We start from the raw sequence: 24,449 nt of genomic DNA on the forward strand, positions 1-24,449 counted from the left end.
ACATAATATACTGCCGCTCAAATCAAGTCCGTCCCATATGCAATTTCGTCAATGCAGCAGTTTGGTTCGAAATCATGTAAACTATCAGAAAAAGCAATAAACTTTAGTACTTTGTTCCAGCACACCGTAGAAAATTAACTTTTCCGTGAAATTCTAACACGTAACCTTATGGGCGGTACAAATTTGACTTGCGTTTTTCTCGGCTTGCTGTTTTTACATGTGGGACGGACTCAATTAGAGCGGCAGTATACGAATGTCACAAGACCGCATAACAGGGACAAAAACAAACTACGATGAAACTTCCGGAGCACACCTTGATACAAACAAAACTTAGAGCGATAAGGGTCAAACGGTTGTTAAATCTTTTTACTAGCCCGTAAATGATTGATGCATAGTTTAACAGTAACCTACTTACTAAACAAAAATTTATGGCAGGTAAACGACTTTCTGTTTTTTTAATGTTATAAAATCAGATTTTGTACTGTTTAATATTTAAATGTTGTACGTCAGCTTAGAACTTTTGAAAAATATAATCATCGTAGGCATACATCAAAGCAAAGTGCAAACATGTTTTTGAACAACAGCTTTAACAAGCTATCAAATATCAACAAATGACAAAACTATTTCAACATCAAAGCCCTGCAAAGCTCGTCAAAATGTCAACGCATTCCTTTTCTCTTTTTTTTTTTTTCAAAGAGGCGTGACATTTCACCATTTTGTGACAGAAAACCCCATAGTAAAAAAAAAATGGAAAAATCCAACAGATTCCTGAACATGATATCGCTTAAAGTGCCCCACCCACTCCTACAACATTCTCGCTTTAACAACAACGGTCGACAATTTTTGCGTTTTCCCTCGCGATGCAACGTACCCTACACAACAATATGCACAAAGACACATGGGTATATGGAAAGCAATCCAGAGGAAGGAAACGACACCTAGCGGAGTGGTTTGGAGCCTTTGGTTGGTGCTTGATACACTAGCGTGGTTCACGGATATATGAAAAAGACAAAAGTGTTCAATTTCGTTTGCATCAACCGGAATTTTGAAGTACTATGACCCAAAAAGCTAGCCTGAAAATTTTAGCTTATTTGGTTATGGTTTAGTTGCTCCAGTTTGGATCTGAAGTTAGAATGGAATTTCAATCAATTTAATTGATTTATTTTTCACTTTTTAACTCTTTTTCTAGAAAGTTTTCCTCAACCCGATAAAACTTTATCATGTAAGAGTTTTCTTATAGGTTTTGATTCGGGGAACAACTTTGTAGAACATCGCAAAGCGCTAGGAAATGATCCCGAAAAGATACAGATTATTTTTTTAGCATATTTTGAAATTTTGCCGAAAAAAGTAAACTCTAAAAAACATCCTGTATCTTTCCAGGATCAATTCTTAGCACTTTGCGATGTTCTAAAAAGTTGTTCCCCGGATCAAAACCTATAAGAAACCTATGAATAGGCAAATTTAATAGGGTTTTGGGAAATTTTCTATAAGAAGATGTAAAAAGTTACAATTCTCCATATTAAATTGAATCAAGTTCCATACTAACTTCAGATCAAAACTGGAGCAACTAAACCATAACCAAATGAGCTAAAATTTTCAGGCTAGCTTCTGGGGTCATAGAACTTTGAAATTCCGGTTGATGCAAACGAAATAGAACACTTTTGTCTTTTTCATATATCCATGAACCGCCCTATTGATACACACACACACACAGATACACTAAAACCCCACCATCGGCGGAGACGCGTCGTTCACCGGAAGTGGTAGCGTGATTTGTTCCAATCGAGGCAAGGTATAAAGTCTGTATTTTGAGACACGGTAAAAGTGGAATGGTTTTTTGCTCAATATTGCAAGTCGAGCAAATTATGCTGTTAATATTTATAATTATTTAAATGGGACAAAAAGTTAACATTTCATCTGGCCATTGCAAAATGCACACAAATAATAAAAATAAAGGGTTAGCTAGAGGTGGGCAAAACCGCTCTTTTTTAGGAGCCGCTCATTTTCGCTCTTTTGAACGGCTCTTTCGCTCTTTTCCAAAATTTTGATGAAAAGGTTTTTATTTCACATTTGGACTTTAACAAATAATTTGATAAAAAAAATTAAAACTGAAAACGAGAAGATGCCCTTTAAAACCATAGGTCTTGGCGGTCTCTAGGTCAAGATTTCTATTCGAACCTATACATTCAAGTAATTGAATGGCATCCAAACTTAAATCTAGGATGTTGGAACAATTGCATTTAATTTTAAAATTGCGTTTATTTCTGCAAGAATTGAACTAATGCTGATATTTTATTTGGAGAAAACATTCTGCGAACTCTTTTCATTCTGATTTAATCAATAAAGTCTGTAATTGCCAGAAGGATTTTTTCCAAAATCTCTAAATTATTCAGTAAATTTTTGGTAATATTTTACAAATTATGCAATTTGAAATGCTCAAATTTGTATTACGGTAATACTTTAATGTACAACAGTTTTTTTTTTCATATTGTTTAATAAATCATTTACCTTTGGAATTAAATTTCATAAGCAATGAAAAATTTTAAATTTTATTTTCAATTCTCAAAAACAAATTCAATACTATTTTTTTGAAGTTCAATAAATTATATTTATAACAAAAATCATGCCATTTCGAGCCGGATTTTTCAAAAGACGGAAGTTTAAAAAAGAACCGCGGTTCTTTTTTGTGAGCCACGGATCTTCGCTCTTTTTAGTGAACCGGCTCTTTGAGCGGCTCGCTCTTTTTTTGCCCACCTCTACTTAGGGACCTTCCATAAACCACGTGGACACTTTAGGGGGGGGGGGGGGGGTTAAGCGATTGTCCACGCTCCATACAAAAAAGATTTTTTTGTATGGACAATTGTCCACGAAGGGGGGGGGGGGTTGAGATTCCAAAAAAAAAGTGTCCACGTGGTTTATGGATGGTCCCTTAGCAATATCGCAACATATGGCATGTTAAAAAAAACTTACAAAAAATATTTAAAATATTTAAAAAAAAAACTAACTTAATCCACCTATGTGGTTGATGCCTTCCTCACTTTTTACCAAAAATGGGTAATATGAGTGGTTTGGACACACATTTCAGCATTTTTTTTAGATCCAGAAAAAAAGAACACAGATATAACTTATGTGGTAATAACTCGAGACAGGGTTGCCAGATCTTCAATGTTTTGGACTCTTTGAAAAGCCCTTTCAATTGCCTAACCAACGATGGGTCGGATGATGGATCCGGACATCGTTTACATACATTTAAGTGAGATCCGGCTTCAAAAAAGTACATAAATATCACTTATGTGGTAATAACTCGAGACGGGGTTGCCAGATCTTCAATGATTTGGACTCTTTGGAAAGCCCTTTCAATTGCCTAACCAACGATGGGTCGGATGATGGATCCGGACATCGTTTACATACATTTAAGTGAGATCCGGCTTCAAAAAAGTACATAAATATCACTTATGTGGTAATAACTCGAGACAGGGTTGCCAGATTTTCAATGTTTTGGACTCTTTGGAAAGCCCTTTCAATTGCCTAACCAACGATGGGTCGGATGATGGATCCGGACATAGTTTACATGCATATAATTGAGATCCGGATATTTATGAAAACACATTTTTATACATAACTTTTGAACTACTTATCGAAACTTCAAACAATTCAATAGCGATGTATGGGACCCTAAACCAAGTCGAATGCAACTGGTTTGGTCAAAATCGGTTCAGCCAGTGCTGAGAAAACTCAGTGAGAATTTTGGTCACATACATACATACACACACATACACACTAGGGTGGGTCATTTTTTTCGAAAGTGCTCGGATCCGGCTGAAATAAGGTCCATCTTGTAGAGGGTACCCATAGGGACTCTCATACCAAATTTGAGCTCATTTGGTTGAAAACTGGCTTGTCGCTCGGGGGTTGAAGTTTACATGGAAATTCTTATGGGAAATGTGTGATTTTACTTCAAACGCTCCTACAAGCTAAGCGACAAACTTTAGTCCACACTTACACTAGGTAGCCGTATCGGGGGTGGTCCAAGGAACATTTTTCTCTAAGGGTTCATGGTCATCCGTTCAACCCTGAGTTTGCGCAAAGCCGAAACATCCGGCGACGCCGGAATTCTTCGAAATCTCAGTTTTAACGGTCAACGCATGCTACAAACTATGACAGAAGCATCGTTTGAATGAATGGAAAACGCGACGCCAAACGTCAAAACACTCAAATGTTAGCAAAATAAAAGGTTCAGTATTGTGGGTTTTACTTTTTGCATTAAATAACTAATTATTCATAATTTTTCATGCTTATTTCTAGTGAGAATTATTCGAATTAAGGTATGCAAGAAACATAATTGAATAAAAAAAACCCTTTTTGCGTTAGGACTTCCTGGAAGGAAACAGTTAATCGTCGCCCCGGGGCAGTGGAATCGACGGCGAGGCAGGACATGTACAGGTAGTTACGGTTGGAATTCGTGGATGGAAGTGGTTGCTCGACGCACAGGGCCAGCGGAATAGCCGGCTTGGGGTTCGTCTGGCAAGTCCAGCGGCATCGTCGGCGAGATGTTCACCGGAAGAGCCATCGGGATGGACAGGACATGTTTTAACTGACCTTATCGAAGCGGTTAGCATCGGTTAATCAGGATAATATTTTTATTTGTAAGAAACAAACTAAGAAAGTAAAGCTTTTTTTATTTTTTAGACCAATAAAAGTTATTTTATTGAAGTTTACTAAATATCTTCAACTTTGTATCACTTGAACGCTTATCTTATGGCTCTCGTAGAAATCAAAGCTCCTGAACGTGCAGGCGGACCATTCTGGACTGGACCAGTTCCACCTCGTCGCTGTCCTCTTCGGGCACTCCTTCCAACTTCTCCGCCACGTGTCCTTTTCGAATCCATTTTTGGCTTTCATTTGTTTGACTGGAATCGCCGGAGGCCCCCCCATCTTCTTCGACCCGATCCATGTTCGCTTGTCGCGGCTGACCCGCTATTCGCCCTCCTCGCTTGCAAATTTCTCCAGAAGATCCTGGCAGTTGAGATTTTCCTCCGGTTCCCAGGTGCTTTCAGAATCCTCGCAGCACTTCCACTTGATCTGAAACTGGACCTTTTAGCGCCGAGTTCTCTTTGCAACGACCCGCTCAACGACGAACTCGGGTTCGGAGGCCATGTTTATTTTCAAATTGCCTATTGAAAACCATTTAATTTTTCAAGAAAAAAAAAAACACTTTGTTGGAAAAGCGCAAACCCTTACATTTGCTTCCAAACAGTGAGTTGACGTTTGGCGTCGCGTTTTCCATTCATTCAAACGATGCTTCTGTCATAGTTTGTAGCATGCGTTGACCGTTAAAACTGAGATTTCGAAGAATTCCGGCGTCGCCGGATGTTTCGGCTTTGCGCAAGCTCAGGGTTGAACGGATGACCATGAACCCTTAGAGAAAAATGTTCCTTGGACCACCCCCGACACGGCTACCTAGTGTAAGTGTGGACTAAAGTTTGTCGCTTAGCTTGTAGGAGCGCACAGTGGGCGGAAACCCACCTCTAATCCCATTAAATTGAAGCCGCTGTTTTTTTCTTCTGAAAAATAGTTTTTCTTATGTAAAAAAATCTCAGAAATCGATTGCCGCATAGCAAACCCACCGGAAATGACGGGAAAGGGTCCTTTTTGCCCCATTTGTCCTAAAAATTGGAATTTTCTTGATTTTCACTCTACAAGTTAGCCATATTAACATTTATAGGATATCTATATACATATTTTGATGTAAAATTAACAGGAGAATCGAATGGTGACATTGTCGAACCATTTGGAGTAACCCATTTTGCCCTATGGGCCCTTTTTGGCTAATTTAGGTAGTTTTACTCCTTTTTATAGCATTTAGCGTAGGAATTTCGTAAAATTATTTCTACTATGTGTGCAAAATCAGCAGAAAAATCAAATAATGCTTATTTTAGACCATTCATAATAACCCGTTTTACCCCATGGGCCATTTTTCCAATTTTCCCTAATTTAATTTATTTATAAGTGTTTTGCGTATAATTTTCATAAACTAATCACTGTTATTTGTACAAAATGACCATGAGAACTGAAAGACACTGTTTTATAATTATTTGAAACTTCCTATTTTACCCCATGCCCCCTTTTCAAAATATCTCATATAATTTGAATTGTTTTTCGAACAATTTGCAAAATATGGTGATAGATTAATTACTTTGTAATGCGTAAGATGACCAAGTGAATTATATATTTATATTTTGGAATTGTTTGAAATAGCCCATTTTACCCTAATAGTCCTCTCATCATGCTTAGGCAATTTAGTTCTCTTTAGAAGCTATTTGCGTAGAATACTTATTGAATAATGACAATTATCTGTGTTTTATGGACAGAAGAATTGAACAAAGGAATTTTGAGATTACTTTGAACTGTAAATGATCAGTGCATCCTGCTCGTTCCCAATGTAAACATCAACAGCCTGACCAGAATAAACAGTTTGTAACTGTTTGATCTTGCTGAAAAATTAATAAATACAAAAATCTTAATTCATTAACTTCTTGTAAACATAAAATTAAGATGTGATGGAATGAAAACTTGATAAATTGATCTTCATAACCTTAGTGGATCAACTCAAGCGATCTATTTATCAATCTTCAAAAATATATGTATTATAGCGATCACAGCAATTCAATCGATAAAATTTTAAGTGAAAAAAAATATATTTGGCTTTCTTTGAATTAATAGAACCTTAATTTTATCGAAAAACTAAGGTGTAAATATAAAAGATTTTCAGTGAAATTTAATTATTTCAAACTGAGAAAAACATAATTTAACCATATAAATAGATAATGCAATGTTATTTTTCGATGCCAACATTTCAAAAAGCATCATGTACAAACCATGCGTTTTGAGAAAAACGCATTTGAATGTTGAGCATCCATTATCAATTACCATTTTTATATAAAAGCAAAATAAGATGTTCTAATGATAACAAACGATGAAAAACGTTGCTTTTATTGATACTTGATCATCCAAATTCAATAAAACATTATTTCCGTAATTTTATTTGAGAAAAACAAACATTTTTTTTCGTCACGAGGTTTATGTAGCCTTTTGTTTGACAGGTTGACAGGGCTATATAAACAGGGACTGCTGATGGCAGAGATTTTGTTTATGTTACTTTATTTAAAATCATGATTAAACAGACTTTACTGAAGTAACTTTTGCTCATTTTTGGTGGAGAGGTAGCTTATTAGAAGTACTTTCAGAATATGCAATAACTCAGAAAGTGTCAAAATGTACATCATGCCTTTTGAAATGTTACCGTCGTTTTAATGGTTTTATTTGATTCTTCTATTTTTTTCGAAGAAATGATTGATAAATCATAGGACTTTCTTTTCAACAGAAATCATGTTACTAATTGATGGATTTTTCAATGATTTGCAAATCCTTGTACAGGTATACTCTATGTGTCAATATCGAAGGAAAATATGTATGAGGTTTTAGAATCAAATAATCAAGCTGTTTGAATTTACAAAACAATCAATCGAAATAAAGAAATAATTAGATTTTTGACTTTAATTTAAATTAAAGTTAACTTAAATGTTATAGTTAAATATCTATTTGAATTGATGAAATATACTTAAAATTTTTCGCAAAAGATTTCACAAAAATTTTTCAAAATAAAATATTTTATGTTTATTTTTAAACATAAATTTCTTTTTTAGTTATATTTTTTTCCTCGTTTTTTTTTTGTTTGCAAAATTCCATTTTTAATATGATTTGTTCTTCTTTTTTTATATTTTGGAAGAATTATATTATATTTAACATTTCTACTATGGTGCCTTGCGGAAAAGAGTTTTGATTCTGACAAAATTGCTTCATAAAAAGGATCAAATATCAGGCTAAATAATTATTTTAGAATGATTATTTTTACCACTTAAATTTTTCAAAATAAATAAAAAATAAATTTATAAAGAAATTTTTACAATAAACGCTTAAAGAATATCACATTTGGAGTAAATTACTTTAAAAGCATATTCTTTTTTTACAACCAATAAGATTTTATGTATTTAAAACAATTGTTTTTGCTTTCTTTTCTGATTATCATTTCCATTCTTTCTTGTTGTTGACAAAAATCCAATACATAATTTTGGTGTATTATTTTTCAGGTTTCTATCATTTTTATACGTTAATCTTTATTCATTAGTTCATTTCCATACATATTCATTTGAAAGTGTTGCCACTGTTGGTTACTATTATTCAGTCATAACAAACTATTGTTTCCTAATGTCTTCTCATCTTTACCTGCAACTTTGCCGAAGTAGCAAGAAACATTTTTTTGTAAAGATTACTTCAAACAGCTATGAAGATTTATATGGACAAATTTGTGATGCAAAATGGCTCTCTGATATGAACGAGAATCATTGGCAAAGTTAACATGTAACAACAAGCCGGAAAGTGTTTAATTATATTTGAAAATAATTTCGTTTAATATGAGGTGAATAAATAAAATGTTGAAAAATGTTGATTACCATATTATCTGCTCATCTGCTTTTAAATAATATTGCAGCAATACAAGAATTAATCAAATACTGATTTCCAAAAACTTGTCAGTAATTGTTTCTTATTATTTTGCATTTAATTATTTCAGTTGTCTTAGAAGGAAATATCTATGATTTTTTTTTTGAAGCACAAGAAAATAATGCCTTTTATAATCCGGTATACGGATTTGACTGCTTGAGAAACCAATATTAAAACTAATAATAATATATTTAAAATTAATCAAGTTAGGAAATTTTGGACTGAAAATTTATACCAGATATGGAATAATTTTTGCTGGTGGACTTTTCTAATTTGCGAAAGTAAGGAGAGGTCAAACATGACAAAGCAAATCTCTCATAAACTTTTTTTGCAAATATTTTTTAATTGGGCATATTTATTTGGCTTATTGAAGAAAATTCTTATAATGTTAGTGTTCTGATCTAAAGTGCCTTCTTTAAAAATATTTTCTTACATAGATATTTTGAAAACAATGATTACAAAACAACAAGGCAGGTATAAAATGCATTTTAAACACTTCATTCAAATGTCGAGGGACATACATTTAAAAAAAATGGCGAAGGCCTCATTAATTTTTCAGCAAGATCAAACAGTTACAAACTGTTTATTCTGGTCAGGCTGTTGATGTTTACATTGGGAACGAGCAGGATGCACTGATCATTTACAGTTCAAAGTAATCTCAAAATTCCTTTGTTCAATTCTTCTGTCCATAAAACACAGATAATTGTCATTATTCAATAAGTATTCTACGCAAATAGCTTCTAAAGAGAACTAAATTGCCTAAGCATGATGAGAGGACTATTAGGGTAAAATGGGCTATTTCAAACAATTCCAAAATATAAATATATAATTCACTTGGTCATCTTACGCATTACAAAGTAATTAATCTATCACCATATTTTGCAAATTGTTCGAAAAACAATTCAAATTATATGAGATATTTTGAAAAGGGGGCATGGGGTAAAATAGGAAGTTTCAAATAATTATAAAACAGTGTCTTTCAGTTCTCATGGTCATTTTGTACAAATAACAGTGATTAGTTTATGAAAATTATACGCAAAACACTTATAAATAAATTAAATTAGGGAAAATTGGAAAAATGGCCCATGGGGTAAAACGGGTTATTATGAATGGTCTAAAATAAGCATTATTTGATTTTTCTGCTGATTTTGCACACATAGTAGAAATAATTTTACGAAATTCCTACGCTAAATGCTATAAAAAGGAGTAAAACTACCTAAATTCGCCAAAAAGGGCCCATAGGGCAAAATGGGTTACTCCAAATGGTTCGACAATGTCACCATTCGATTCTCCTGTTAATTTTACATCAAAATATTATATAGATATCCTATAAATGTTAATATGGTTAACTTGTAGAGTGAAAATCAAGAAAATTCAAATTTTTAGGACAAATGGGGCAAAATGGACCCTTTCCCGTCATTTCCGGTGGGTTTGCTATGCGGCAATCGATTTCTGAGATTTTTTTACATAAGAAAAACTATTTTTCAGAAGAAAAAAACAGCGGCTTCAATTTAATGGGATTAGAGGTGGGTTTCCGCCCACTGTGGAGCGTTTGAAGTAAAATCACACATTTCCCATAAGAATTTCCATGTAAACTTCAACCCCCGAGCGACAAGCCAGTTTTCAACCAAATGAGCTCAAATTTGGTATGAGAGTCCCTATGGGTACCCTCTACAAGATGGACCTTATTTCAGCCGGATCCGAGCACTTTCGAAAAAAATGACCCACCCTAATACACACACACATACACACACACATACACACACACAGACATTTGTTCAGTTTTCGATTCTGAGTCGATATGTATACATGAAGGTGGGTCTAGGAGCTTTTAATCAAAAGTTCATTTTCAGAGCAGGATTATAGCCTTACCTCAGTGAGGAAGGCAAAAAAGGTAAAACACATTTTTTTCAAGAATGACGACTAAAAAAAGGCAATAAACATCTAATAAATTGAAAATAATTACAAAATATTTAAAAAGTCGAACTTTTTTTTTTAAAGCGCTGTTTTGTTTAAAAGAATGGAAAAACTAACAAAAAATATTTCGACAAATAAGAAAAGATTGTTTTTTAAAAAAATATTTTAGAAGTCGAACTTGTGTTCAAAGAACTGCTCATGTTTGAAAGAATGGAAAAACTCACAAAAATATCTTGACTATAAAGAAATGTTGTTTTTAAGGAGTTACATACATATAAATCGCCAAAAATTCAGAGGTTGGTGTGAGCACACACTAAATTTTATTTAAAATCTGTTTTCAGAGCTTTAAAATATACATTTTCATCCATCATCAAAACAAATTTGAAGACATTTGGTTGTATCATTGCGGAGATATAGCTATGGGACCATCCATAAACCACGTGGACACTTTTTCGGGAATCTGTTACCCCCCCCCCTTCGTGGACAATTGTCCATACAAAAAAAAATATATTTTGTATGGATCGTGGACAATCGCCATACCCCCCCCCCCCCCCCTGAAGTGTCCACGTGGTTTATGGATGGTCCCTATTTGCAGTTAGTATCTTAACACTGCCTTGACCAAATCGGCTCAAAATTTTGGTGATGACTCGTTTAACCTATCCTGTGTGCATGACGGAGGCTATTTTTCAACTAACTTATTTAAAAAAAAGAAAAATATTTTTGTGTTTTGCATATAAAAAATCGTCATTTTTTGATTTTTGTAATTTTTTAAAAAGCAAAATTTCGAAATCGGGCTCCGTCATGCAGGATTCAAAAAATTTTCTGTTATATGAAATTAAGTGATTTTCTACATGTATGTAACCACTTAAAAATTAAATAAAAACTTAAAAAATATTTAAGAAGTCGAACTTTTATGGAAGAACTGCTCATGTTCTAAAGAATGGAAATCTTCTCAAAAACCAAGGATAAACTCATAGAAAAAAATCAGATTTGTTAGTAAGAAAATATTTTTTGAGGATTTTTTTAAAGAAGTTTATAGTTTTGATTATTTGTTTCATTTTTTCACATTCTACCTTATGTCAATATTCGACCTTTTGGCATTCGACCTTTTGTCCATTCGACCATATGTATTTCGACCTTTTGTCACACATCTCTGTGTACCGTCAGTGGGGGTGACATTGGGTCTGGGGGTGAGATTGGGTCAAAGTATTTTTTTACGGATTTTATCATTTCTCAGGTACTTCTCAATGAAACTAAATTCTGTTAAAAGGGTTGTGCAAGGGACATCTTAAGATGACTTTGCTGAAAAAATCCCGTGCCTAGAACAAATCTTATCATTTTAGCAGCTGTCTATAATTGAGGTACGTTTTTGGCCAAAAATGACCTCTCGAAAAATCAACTTTCTAATTTTTTTTGTTGAAATTGATCAAAAAGTACCCAAGTGTTTGAAAATCTCCACTTCAAACATTGTAGCATGTCAATACGATTCCCTCGAACAAGAAACACTGTTGGATGACTTGTTTTTACCATATCTTTGTATTTGAGCATCATTTTAGTTCCATTTGACCCAATGTCACCCCTTCTAAGGGGTGAGATTGAGTCAATTTTCAAACGATTGCCATTTAAGGTAGAGTCCATCAAATTACACCATATTTTGGGAAAATGTTAGTAAACTATCTAAGAACAATTCTACAATAAGGATTTTTGATGTTATTTAAATTGTTTTTGTTACTAAGAAAATGACGAGAGGTGTATCGTTTTTGACTCATAGTCACCACCACTGACGGTATTATGTGAAAATTTGAATATTAAAAGTCAAAACTCTTGATCTATTGTTAATCTTTTTAAAATAAATCGTCGTTTGATACCCAATATGCCAACTGTGAAAACATTATATAAAGAGTATACTGGCAAAGTTGATGAGTAGGGGAACTATACCCTTTCTCAGCCTATTTCTATTATCGGCCTATCAGCACTTTGATCATGAATTACAGCTTTTATAAAGTGTTTTTGACTATTCTGAAGTAATAAATAGCTCAAATAAAAGTGAGCAAGCAACTCTCCATTGTTGATACATCTGAAAATGTTGATTTAATAGCGACAAACGACAAAAAAGATGAGAATGGGTCGAACGGCTTAGTGTGATTAAAATGGGTATATTTCCCCTACTTATAATTTTTATCTAAGGCCGTTGCAAATATTTTCCAAAGTTTATGTCGCCAAAACATGAAATATCAAATTATAATACTTGGATTGATTTACAATCCGACCGTCCGACAAAACCATAATCGTCAGTACCAATTTCGATAAATTGTCAGAAAAAAATGAAAATGCTCCAATTAAATTATGGCAAATCACAACTGTTGTAAAATTCAAATTGAATCAATTTATTCAATTATTCCTCTCTGCCTATTCGAGAGTAAAACGTCAACAATGAACTCACCGATTGGAATTCCCGCAACTGTCGAACGTTTGAAAAAATATTGCATACATTGATTTTGCATACCTTTTTTTTTCGCTGTGAATCCATGCCTCTATAAAACAGTGTAGTGTAGTAACAGCACATCCGCTGGCAATATTTGCTGTAAACGAGGAAAAACGAGGGAAAAGGGAATAACGCTTTCCCCCTTCACTTTTATTCAGTTTTGATATTTACAATCAACGATGGCATGCTGCTAGAAAAAAGAATAAAGTTAGCTTCAACCACGATGCCAAGGGTATCCACCAGATTTCCCACCGGAAAGGGTGAAGCTACATTACAACAGGTGCTGCCAGCTGTAATGTACGTCCAATTTGTGTCACCTCCTGTCGGAGGTACTCCTCCTACCACATCAGCCTTTCTTCGTTTACGTTATAATCAAACTGAGATTCTACGTGGGAAGAAGCTAAAGCAAAGATATTCAGGAAATTGGTGGAAAAGTTGGGGAAGACTTGGAGGGAAGGAAAAATTATGGGTTTCAATCAAGCACACGCGAACCGACAAGTAAAATCAATCATTTAATCATATTTTTTCTATACTTTCTTCTTCTTCCAGTGTCCTGTCCACCCCCGCTGAAACCACGCGACTTTGTCCTGCAACGGTCCTGGCTCGACACCGGACCTCAAGGGGAACAAATGTTGCTGTCCCGCTCAGTGCCACACAAAAATTTCCCCCCTAAAAAGGGATACGTAAGGTAATTTCCCCGCTCACAAATCAAATTAAATGAAAATTGAGCCTAATCTTATTTTGTTGTCTCCCACTCAAATCAGGGCAATGTCCTACATTACGGGGTTTGTTCTGCAGACCAACGGAAACTCAAAGACTGGATGCTTGCTGAAGTACGTGGCGCACTGTGACCCGCAGGGGACGCTGCCACCGTGGCTGGTGAACAAGGTAACGCACACGCTCGGACCCCGCATGGTGAAGGACCTCAAGAAGGCCGCCCTCGGGTACGTCGCCTGGAAGCAGCAGCAGCCGCATCTGCGCAAACCGTGGCGCTTCCCCGAGGAGATCAACGGCCCGCGGATATCGATCGAGGATGTGAGTATTGGTTCGGATCTTCAAAAGACTCGGCTCCATCGACTCCAATTACAAAAAAAAAATCCATAGAAACAAATTGCATTTGCAACAAAACTTCCAGATTTAAGCACGAAAAATACTGTAAACCAAGGCAACTTTTTAGCTGAACAAAATTACGGACAAAAAAAATTACCGGAGTTATATAATTTTAACAGATATAGCCATTTAAATGTTGGTTCAACGTCCCCGCCCGTGTGGATCAATCGGACCGCGCACTGGACTCACAATCCAGAGGTTGCTGGTTCGAAACCCGCGGCGGGCGCTCTAAAAATTCGGCGCCATCGCTCCGTGCCGTACTAAAATACTCAGGAGCCCAGGGCGGTGAAGTCCTTGTAATTAAATGGAAGACACTAGAGTGGTTGGTACTAGCAATGGTGGCCGACAGCTATAAAAGTCAACTAGATTTTTTTTCGAGGGTAAAATTATACTACACGGAGAAAACCGAGTTCCCAAAATCGTGAACAAGCGTTCATGAAAATGGGAACCTCGTACAAAGTGTTCAAATCCCATGGTACGATTTTGAAAAACGTACCATAGAATTTGAACACTTGTTCGTGGTTCCCGTTTTCATGAACGCTTGTTCACGATTTTAGGAACTCTTTTTTCTCCGTGTAGGTACTGGTCCTTTTGACTTTTGAAACAGCTGAGAAAATTTGTAGCACTTATTTTTATTGGACTTAAAAGTCTAGGCCCTTGGCCAACATTAAAGTTTTTAAATTAAGGGGAAGTAGTTTAAAACAGAACTCAAAGTTTTAAGATGTAAAACAACAGTCTATAACCAATAAAAAAGAAAGTACCTACAAGACTAAATAAATGTAATAAAATATAACAGTAAATCAATTGACCAGATCTTTTTGACCTGATTTTATAATAAAAATTATTCATTTTTAAGACTCTAATAAAAAATTAACCTTTAGATATAGAGTATCGTCATCAGGGGTAACTTAGTGTCTGGGGTAAGATTAGGTCACACAAATTTAAGCATTAAATTTAAATTTGCATTTCAGCAAATCTATAAATAAAAATGAGCAACTCTCCACGAAATCGGCCGATTTCGGCCATTTTATTTATTGTATTTTTTGATTTGGCTCAAACTTTGTGGGGCCTTCCCTATGACCAAAGAAGCAATGTTGAGTCATTGGTTCACCCATGCAAGTCTCCATTCAATTTTGGCTGCTGTCCATAAAAAAATGGTACGTAAATATTCAAACAGCTGTCGCTTTTGAGTGAATTTTCTGATCAAGTTGTAGGTATTGTTGAGGACTATTGAGTAAAAAATTAGGTACACGGAAAAAATTGCTGATTTTTTAATAAACCATTTTTCACAAAAACTCAATTTCCCAAAATACGTATTTTTTGATTTTCGAGATTTTTTGATATGGGTAATTCTCCGCCAACTCACACAGCAGTTGCCCCGACCCCTCTTCGATTTGCGTGAAACTTTGTCCTAAGGGGTAACTTTTGTCCCTGATCACGAATCCGAGGTCCGTTTTTTGATATCTCGTGACGGAGGGGCGGTACGACCCCTTCCATTTTTGAACATGTGAAAAAAGAGGTGTTTTTCAATAATTTGCAGCCTAAAACGGTGATGAGATAGAAATTTGGTGTCAAAGGGACTTTTGTGTAAAATTAGACGCCCGATTTGATGGCGTACTCAGAATTCCGAATAAACGTATTTTTCATCGAAAAAAACACTAAAAAATTTTTAAAAATTCTCCCATTTTCCGTTACTCGACTGTAAAAATTTTTGGAACATGTCATTTTATGGGAAATTTAATGTACTTTTCGAATCTACATTGTCCCAGAAGGGTCATTTTTTCATTCAGAACAAAATTTTTCATTTTAAAATTTTTTGTTTTTTCTAACTTTGCAGGGTTATTTTTTAGAGTGTAACAATGTTTTACAAAGTTGTAGAGCAGACAATTACAAAAATTTTGATACATAGACATAAGGGGTTTGCTTATAAACATCACGAGTTATCGCGATTTTACGAAAAAAAAGTTTTGAAAAAGTTGGTCGTCATCGATCATGGCCATTCATGGTCACCCGCGACAGACACGGACGACGAAACAAAGAGAAACGCAAAAAGTAACTTTTTCAAAACTTTTTTTCGTAAAATCGCGATAACTCGTGATGTTTATAAGCAAATCCCTTATGTCTATATATCAAATTTTTTGTAATTGTCTGCTCTACAACTTTGTAGAACATTGTTACACTCTAAAAAATAACCCTGCAAAGTAAGAAAAAACACGAAATTTTAAAATGAAAAATTTTGTTCTAAATGAAAAAATGACCCTTCTGGGCCAATGTAGATTCGAAAAGTACATTAAATTTCCCATCAAATGACATGTTCCAAAAATTTTTACAGTCGAGTAACGGAAAATGGGAGAATTTTTAAAACTTTTTTAGTGTTTTTTTCGATGAAAAATACGTTTATTCGGAATTCTGAGTACGCCATCAAATCGGGCGTCTAATTTTACATAAAAGTCCCTTTGACACCAAATTTCTATCTCATCACCGTTTCAGGCTGCAAATTGTTGAAAAACACCTCTTTTTTCGCATGTTCAAAAATGGAAGGGGTCGTACCGCCCCTCCGTCACGAGATATCAAAAAACGGACCTCGGATTCGTGATCAGGGACAAAAGTTACCCCTTAGGACAAAGTTTCACGCAAATCGAAGAGGGGTCGGGGCAACTTTTCCCGATTTCGTGTGAGTTGGTAGAGAATTACCCATATGTTTTAGGGGACAAAACCCGCATCTTTTGAGCCATAGAGAAACATGGTCATGATTTTTGATTTTTATGATTTTTTGAAAAAATAGTGATTTTTGGAAAAAATGAAATTTCATGCAAAAACAAATTTGACTTCATTTTTTATGTAAAATTGGATTTCCAATCGAAAATTATTTGACAGATTTTTTGATAAAGGGCTCTGTTTTGAAGATAAAGCCACCAAAAGTTTGATTTTAGCGAAATATTTGCAGTTTTTCAATTTTTAAAAATAGTGACCATGAGTGACCAATTCTAAAACAATTTTTTTTAAAGTTCAGAAAATTTGCTATAAAATTGTCTAAGAGACATTGAAGATAGGACTTCGGGTTGCTGAGAAACAGCCGCTTTAAGAAACAGAAACACGAAAATTGAAGTTTTCTAAGTCTCACCAAATCAACCCACTATTTTCTAATGTCGATATCTCAGCAACTCATGATCCGATTTTCAATGTTTAAACATGAAACATTTGTAAAATATTCCGATCTTTTCGAAAAAAAAATAATTTTTTTTTACGTCAAAACTAACATTCTAAAAGGCCTAAACATTGAACATTACGCCCATTTTTTGCATTTCAGCCAATCTGTAAAACATAAATTATAAAAAAAAATTTCTACTTGGGCCATTTCATTATTGTAAATTTCTTGAAAATTGTATTTGTCAAAAAGATCAGAAAATTTCATAAATGTTTATTTTATGTTTACTTAGAAAAAAAAACTTTTTGCGATACTGTACAAATCAAAAATGATCAAAAACGCAGAGGAATACGCTTTAAATTGTGATCGGCTGATAGTACTTACAATGACATTTGCATTTGAAGTTTTTTTTAACTTTTTTTCGCCCCCTGATTTTTCGAATCGTTTTTGAAGGGGAGGGTAACAAAAACTTTGCATATTTTGCAAAAGTCTTTGAAACACTAACTTTTTTCTGAGAAATTGAAATCATCACTTTCATTGCTAATCCAATGGGACATTTGAAACTCTGAAATTTCTATCAAATTTTCTAACCTCTACACGGAGAAAAAAGAGTTCCCAAAATCGTGAGAACCCGTTCATGAAATTGGGAACCACGAACAAAGTGTTCAAATTCCATGGTACGTTTTTGAAAATCGTACCATGGTATTTGAACACTTTGTTCGTGGTTCCCAATTTCATGAACGGGTGTTCACGATTTTGGGAACTCTTTTTTCTCCGTGTACTAACCTGACTGCACATCTTGTTATTTGTATTTCAATCAAATTGGCATTGTAGATGTTTTTAAAGATTACGAAATGTTAAAAGTACTTAATAATTCTTTAAAATGCAACTTGCTTACGTTTGTTTTATTTACATGGTAGAATTACACTGCCCATAATTGAAAATTCGGCTATTATGCCAAATCAAGTATTCCGAGAAAAACGCGTTTTAGTGTTTGTCACAAAACCTCTGTCAAGGCAATTTCCCATAAGAGTGGCATATTAGCCGTTTGGTTTTTCGCATCGGCAGCCAAGTCTAAACACTATTTCAGTGAAATTCAAGTTCCAGAAGATGCGTTGGAACATCCTCTACCACCTGGTGCTAATATCTCGTTTTTGCCAAAAGTGGCTATTAGCCGTTTTTTCAATGGTGGGCAGTACAAATTCCCCTAATCGTTCTGCCTTCTTCACAGTGCCTGGACGAAACAACGCGCCCAATTCCCATACCTCGGCTGCTACCCCAAACTCCAACCACCAGCAGCAGTGCCCCAACGGCAAACGGAAGAGTTGCGACGGGAAAAGTGACTCCGAGAGGTGCCGTTACCCCAGTGACTCCAATCTCCCAAAGTCCGAGCGTTTCATCCCTGAACAACACCGCCGCCAGCAGCCCGGTGGTCATCAGTGCATCCACCAGCAACATCAACAACAAAAAGGAAGAAACGAAACCGGAACGACGGTGGCTTCCGAGGAGGGAAAAATCCGAGGCGAAGCTAAACCTCAACGGAACTTCCAACGGTGCCGTCAGCAAAAAGGAAGCAAAAGAAGCCAAAAAAGCTCTCAAAGCTGCAAGCAAGGACGACAGCGAAGTTAAGGAAAAGAAAAAGGACAAGGAAGGTGGACTGAAGAAGCGAAGATCACTGTTGAGTTTGAAGTTCTAGATAGTTGAATAATAAATTCTAGTTATGTAACGAAACGGCGGAGGCAACACGGTGGAACATCTACGCACAGCGCAGAAACAAGAATAGATAACACAAATTTGAAAATCTACAGTTTACTATATCTTTGAAACAAACCAAAAAGTACACTTCCTAGCACTTTACTCACACAAACACGCATTCATATCAACAACAGACAAAAATCCTAATCAAATTACAGAAACAATAGTCAACAAAGGTCAGATTTTGTGACTTAACTTAGGATCGACACAATACAAGCTCAATAATGCACACACACACACAAGTAAGCGCCGTTTTTAAGTACAGTTTTATCTAAAATCTCAAACAAATCCTAAAAAATGTTGCCAGAACTGTAAGTGTACATTAAATTTGTAAATAGAACTGTTAAATTACCACTATTTGTTAACGTTGAAAAATATTAGTGGCTGTAGTCTGTTAGAAAACCCCATTAAAAAATCTCTAAATTAAAAAAGAAATACAATTCTTTTGAAACTTTGTTGGTTCTAACTATTCTAGCTGTTCACACCTTTCCTTTTACAAATCGTTTCTATGTATCAAAGATTTCTTAAGTTCGTCAATCCGGAGGCCTTTTCCTAGCTATTTCTCAGAAGATTAGAAAACCCTAAAATCGTCTAAGAAATCAATTGTAGGAGTAGAATAGTTTAGTTAACAAATTCGTATTGAGAACAAATATTAGAGGGAGAAATTGAAAACAAGTTTACAATCAATTATGATAAATCGATAACAATTAGTTAGACTTTGAAGCTCTTTTTACGAATGTGTTTAGCATAAGCATATGCAATTGTAATATGTGTTGTGACTCTATCCTAAATGCAAGTTAAGGCAAATTTAATGATAATTACCAGTACTGACAAAATTGTAATAATTGTATACATTCCTAAAAGTGAAAGGCAAAACATGCAAAAGTAAAACAATACAAAGAGACTATCCTGATTTAAGAAAACAAAGTTAGCGTAAGAAATTATTATTGTTCAAACTAGCTGCTAGCGTAAAAGTGACAAAAAACACAAACTATTATTATTATTATCCCATTGCCGTTGCGATGATTGTAATTGCAGACAAATCTCTTGTACTCTTCTTTCCCGGCTCGGAAAAAAATAGAGAGAGAGAGGGGAAGGTGTTATTGTACAAGTCGAGCGTAGTGCAGTTCAATGAAAAGAATATGATATGATGTATCGAACCTGGTTGAGTGAAGTTGTTTCCGTTGCGATTGGCTGATTGTTAAATAAAGTGATTTTTAAAACATTGAGTTGGGCGTGTATTATTTTTGCACAGGGCTGTGGAGTCGGAGTCGGAGCCGGAGTCGGTGGAGTCGGGTCTTTTTGGGGACCTGGAGTCGGAGTCGGAGTCGGAGTCGTCAAAACTCTAATAGCTGGAGTCGGAGTCGGAGTCGGAGTCGGCTAAATTGTATGAGCTGGAGTCGGAGTCGGAGCCGGAGTCGTAAATTTCTGATAGACCCGGAGTCGGAGCTGGAGTCGGAGTTGGCAAAAAAATTAATATAATCTACGAACTTAGTTATTGTTCAATATTTGTTATAATTCAGGTTAGCTCACTATCAGTATTTAACAAAAATAATTATGTTTTTTTTAACATTATAGATCCTTGCACTGTAACTTGGATTTTGCCCGCTCTTTTCTCTCGCACGTTTGACAACAAAATTTCCAAAAAGTAGGCAACCAGCAGTTGTTTATTTACATTTCTCGGTTGAGTTTTCAAAAAGCCGTAAGAGCCACCGTGACCTCCGGGACTAATTTTCGTTTTTCTCCAAATTGAACCAATATTTCATTTGTTTTAAATTTAGGGCACTCGGAGGACGTGTGGATGAACAATCTCAAGCATTTTTGAAGTTGGTTTTTCGTAAGAGGGACGAGTACCGATGTAAAAAGGGCTTAGTTTGTCAATGGCTCTTGCGTCCTTTTGAAAACTAATCCGAGATTTACAGTCGCATTTTCCTCCAAACTGGACATTCGCACTTTAAAATTGCGATTGACAGGTGAGCAACATCGTCTCGCTTTGATCATTTTTTGAGAAAATTAAAATTTCTCAAGGCAGCTGACAAGTCGGAATAGTGCGATCGATAGCAATAATTTAGTGCGAAGTCCAAGTCAGTGAGAATTGCGCAATATCAACTATTATATCAATCTTCTATGCTCATTTTGTATGTAAATAAAAACAAATCAAAAAGTCTTGCTCAAAACTTTTCCAACTGACAAAAATATCGAAAATAAGTTGCAGCTAATTTTGAAATACAGTTAAACACGCGCTCTTATGCCTCGCATATGCAACTTTGCATATACGATTCATTGAATTTATTACATTTATCGATTACCCCAATGTTTACAATTTCTCTACAAAACTTTTAAAGTGTTGATCCTTAAATAATAACGTTGAACAAGTCTATTTGTTTTAAATGCCTTATTCGGGATGATATAATTGATATTATTTAATTTATTCTTCTCAAATAAATTCAAAAAAGCTTTAAAAAATAGTTACTTTCAAAATTGTTTATTTCAAAACCAGGGTATCTTTGATAGTTACTGCACACCAATTTCTCATTACTGAATTCAGTAAAATTTACTGAAATCTGTGCTTATTTTCAGTAAATGAAAACTTACTGAAAAAAAAACAATTGAAAATTAGTGTAGCTAGGCTATTAACTTAAAAAAATGAAAGTAAATTTAAGTAGAGGAAATTCTCGTATGTTTGTCAGGATAAGCACTCGCTCCTAACTCCATCCAATTTGCTGATTTTAAACAACTAATTTTGCATAACTTTTGATAGAAACTTGCTTGCTCACTTTTTATTGAGCTATTTATCACTCGATTCCAGTTGAAAACGCTTTTAATTAGCTTTAATTGAATGTCAAAGTTCTGTGGAAGTTCGCTGGAATAAGATGCTGTTAAATAAAATGGTCCAATTTTTCAAACAATAAAATTCAAATTTAGTCAGAAAATTGTTGTGCTGAAAATGCGTTTTTTTTATATTTAAAATACAGATTAGGTGTCGGAGTCGGAGTCGGAGCTGGAGTCAACAAATTTTGGAAAGCTGGAGTCGGAGTCGGAGTCGGCTAGAGTTGGTAGGCCGGAGTCGGAGTCGGAGCCGGAGCCGGAGTCAACAATTTGTGGAAAGCCGGAGCCGGAGTCGGAGTCGGAGTCGGCTTAACTCAGAAAGCCGGAGTCGGAGTCGGAGTCGGAGTCGCTTGAAATATGACCCGACTCCGCAGCCCTGTTTTTGCATATCGTTGGTACTGTGTCTATTTTGCGGGCATTTCACGGCATGATCTCCTAGGTATACTGAGCCCGAATCCCAAATATGAGCTTGTTTGGTTGCGACAGAACCTGGCTCTTTGATTTTGAAATTTAAATGGGATTTTACCCGTAAAATTGGTGCGTTTTGGTTTTTGTCAATTTCGACCCCTTAGCCTAGTTAAAAACAGAAAACCCGCTTGAGCTTATAGTTTGTCATGCAGGGAACAACCTTGCCGAAGAATGCTATAAGATTCTTCCACTATTAAGAATGTTACAGAATTTATAACATCACCGCTGAAATTTTCAACCTTTTTTTCAAACTTAGTTGCATGAGCGTCGCAATGCCTACCTCAATATTTTCTGCAGTAGCAACAGTTGCTGCATTGTAGCACACATTTGAGTTTCCAAAAGTATATCTTTTCACCACGTCGTCATGCGCTTAAAAAACAATTCTGAAATGTTGACTTCGGGTTTTGCAAACTCGGGCAAGCAAACATTCCAATACACACAGTGTACTGGGCCAACAAAGCAAGTGTCAATTCACGCGCAATTTTGTTTGTTTTTTTTAATTGACTATTCACCAACTGCTCATAATTTAAAATTTGGCTATTGTACATAAACAAGTATTCCGAGAAAAAAAATCGTCACCAAATCTTCGTCCAGGTAATTTCCCAATAGAGCGGATTATTAGCCGTTTTTGGCTTTCACATTGCCATCCAAAATTAAACACTGTTTTAATGAAAGTTAGGTTTCAGAAGATTCATTGGAAAATCCTCTACCACCTGGAACAAGAATCTAGATTTTGTCAAAAGTGTAAAATAACCCTTTTTCAATAATGGCTGATCATTTTCTCACAAAAAAATTTAAAATAAAGCTGTAAATAGCCTTTATAGAAATGTAGATTTTAAAAAATCTGCTGTAAAAAAAGTTTAGTATTGATTTTTTAAAAGCATTTTATAGTTACATGAAACAATTGAAATCACCAACCACGTTATGAACATGTAAGTGATCTTATTTTAATTGTTTTTGCCTTCCTCACCTTACTGAGGAAAGGCTATAAAATCACTCGGAAAATGAACTTTTTAATTAGACCTCCTAGACCTACCTTCATTTGTACATATCGACTCAGAATCACCAGCTGAGCAAATGTCTGTGTGTTTGGCTGTATGTAGACATGTGTACCAAATCAATGTCACTGGAATATCTCGTCACAGGCTCAACCGATTTTAGCCGGAATGGTTTTAATCGATCCGTCTTAACGTCCCCTAAGTTGCTATTTAAATTCATGCAGTTTTATCATGTATTTAAAAAGTTATGTTAAAAAAACTGTTTCATATTAAATCAAAATTATGGTAAAAAGGGTGGTTTTTTCATGAAACCCTCACATGTTCTATATTTTTAGAAAGCATATGAGATGACCTTTTAGGTGGAGTAAGAATTTTCAAGATCTGACTTACCTATCTTGAATTACAATCAGTTTAAAAAATGGTCTGAATTCACATAACCTCAACTGGTCGGGTCTGATCGCCACGAAAAAGCCATGTAGAGGGATGCCATTTTCCTCAAAGGCCGTGTCTGTATAATATTGACAAAAAGTCTGTAGGTAGTCTGTGGACACTTTAGGCGAGTTGGAATCACTCTATAAATGAGAGGAAGGCTCCAACCACCTAAAGGTGGATTATGTAACGTTTTTTTTTTTAGATTAATGTTTGGTTGTATGGTACCACAAAGTTTAGTGTAATCTGAAATAAGTGTTTGCCATTTTTTTCGATCGATTTGTTGCTCTGCGCACTTGGTGACGCCTTGGTTAAGAGCTCTTGAGCGAGTTTAACGGAGGAAAACTTTTGGGAAATTGGACGAGTTTGCCGGAGAAAATGTTTTCAAGACTAAAAAATCAGCTTTTCTCAAAAAAAATCAAATCCCTCTGTATCTCTACAAGGATTGTACTAAGCATCATGAACAATATGAAGACTTTTATGTAAAATGTATAGTATACTTTTTCAGAAAGCCAAATTTCCTACAAGTCAAGTTTCATTAAGATCGGAAATGGTCCGGGTTTTGAGTGGTCGATTTGGCATGGAAACCGTCAATTTTAGGAAATTTACAGCAGAATGTAGAAGTCGGGCTTCCCCGTGGCTAGGGCATAAAAATAAATATAGGCCCATTACTAGGCTAAATTCCAAATTTGAACTCATTCTGACCACGGGAACCCCTCCCTATAATCGCTTGAAGTTTGTATGGGAA

General features: G+C 35.2%; 2 protein-coding genes across 4 annotated transcripts in view; one reads left to right on the forward strand and one right to left on the reverse strand.

The window, feature by feature from the left end:
* Positions 1–20,206, forward strand: part of LOC120422979 (START domain-containing protein 10-like) — a 68,300-nt gene extending 48,094 nt beyond the window's left edge. For all 3 annotated transcript variants that reach the window (XM_039586588.2, XM_039586587.2, XM_039586589.2), the window contains exons 3-5: positions 13,514–13,652; positions 13,729–13,999; positions 18,454–20,206. In XM_039586588.2, coding sequence (XP_039442522.1) covers positions 13,514–13,652; positions 13,729–13,999; positions 18,454–18,918 — 875 coding nt within the window. In that variant the 3' untranslated portion in view covers positions 18,919–20,206. The remainder of the gene's footprint in view (positions 1–13,513; positions 13,653–13,728; positions 14,000–18,453) is intronic.
* The window catches only part of LOC120422968 (phosphopentomutase), a 192,028-nt gene that overhangs the window by 93,202 nt on the left and 74,377 nt on the right, over positions 1–24,449 (reverse strand). The gene's annotated exons all lie outside the window — the stretch shown is intronic.

The sequence above is a fragment of the Culex pipiens genome, chromosome 2 (assembly GCF_016801865.2).
Source record: "Culex pipiens pallens isolate TS chromosome 2, TS_CPP_V2, whole genome shotgun sequence".
In the NCBI taxonomy this organism is placed as follows: Eukaryota; Metazoa; Arthropoda; class Insecta; order Diptera; family Culicidae; genus Culex; species Culex pipiens.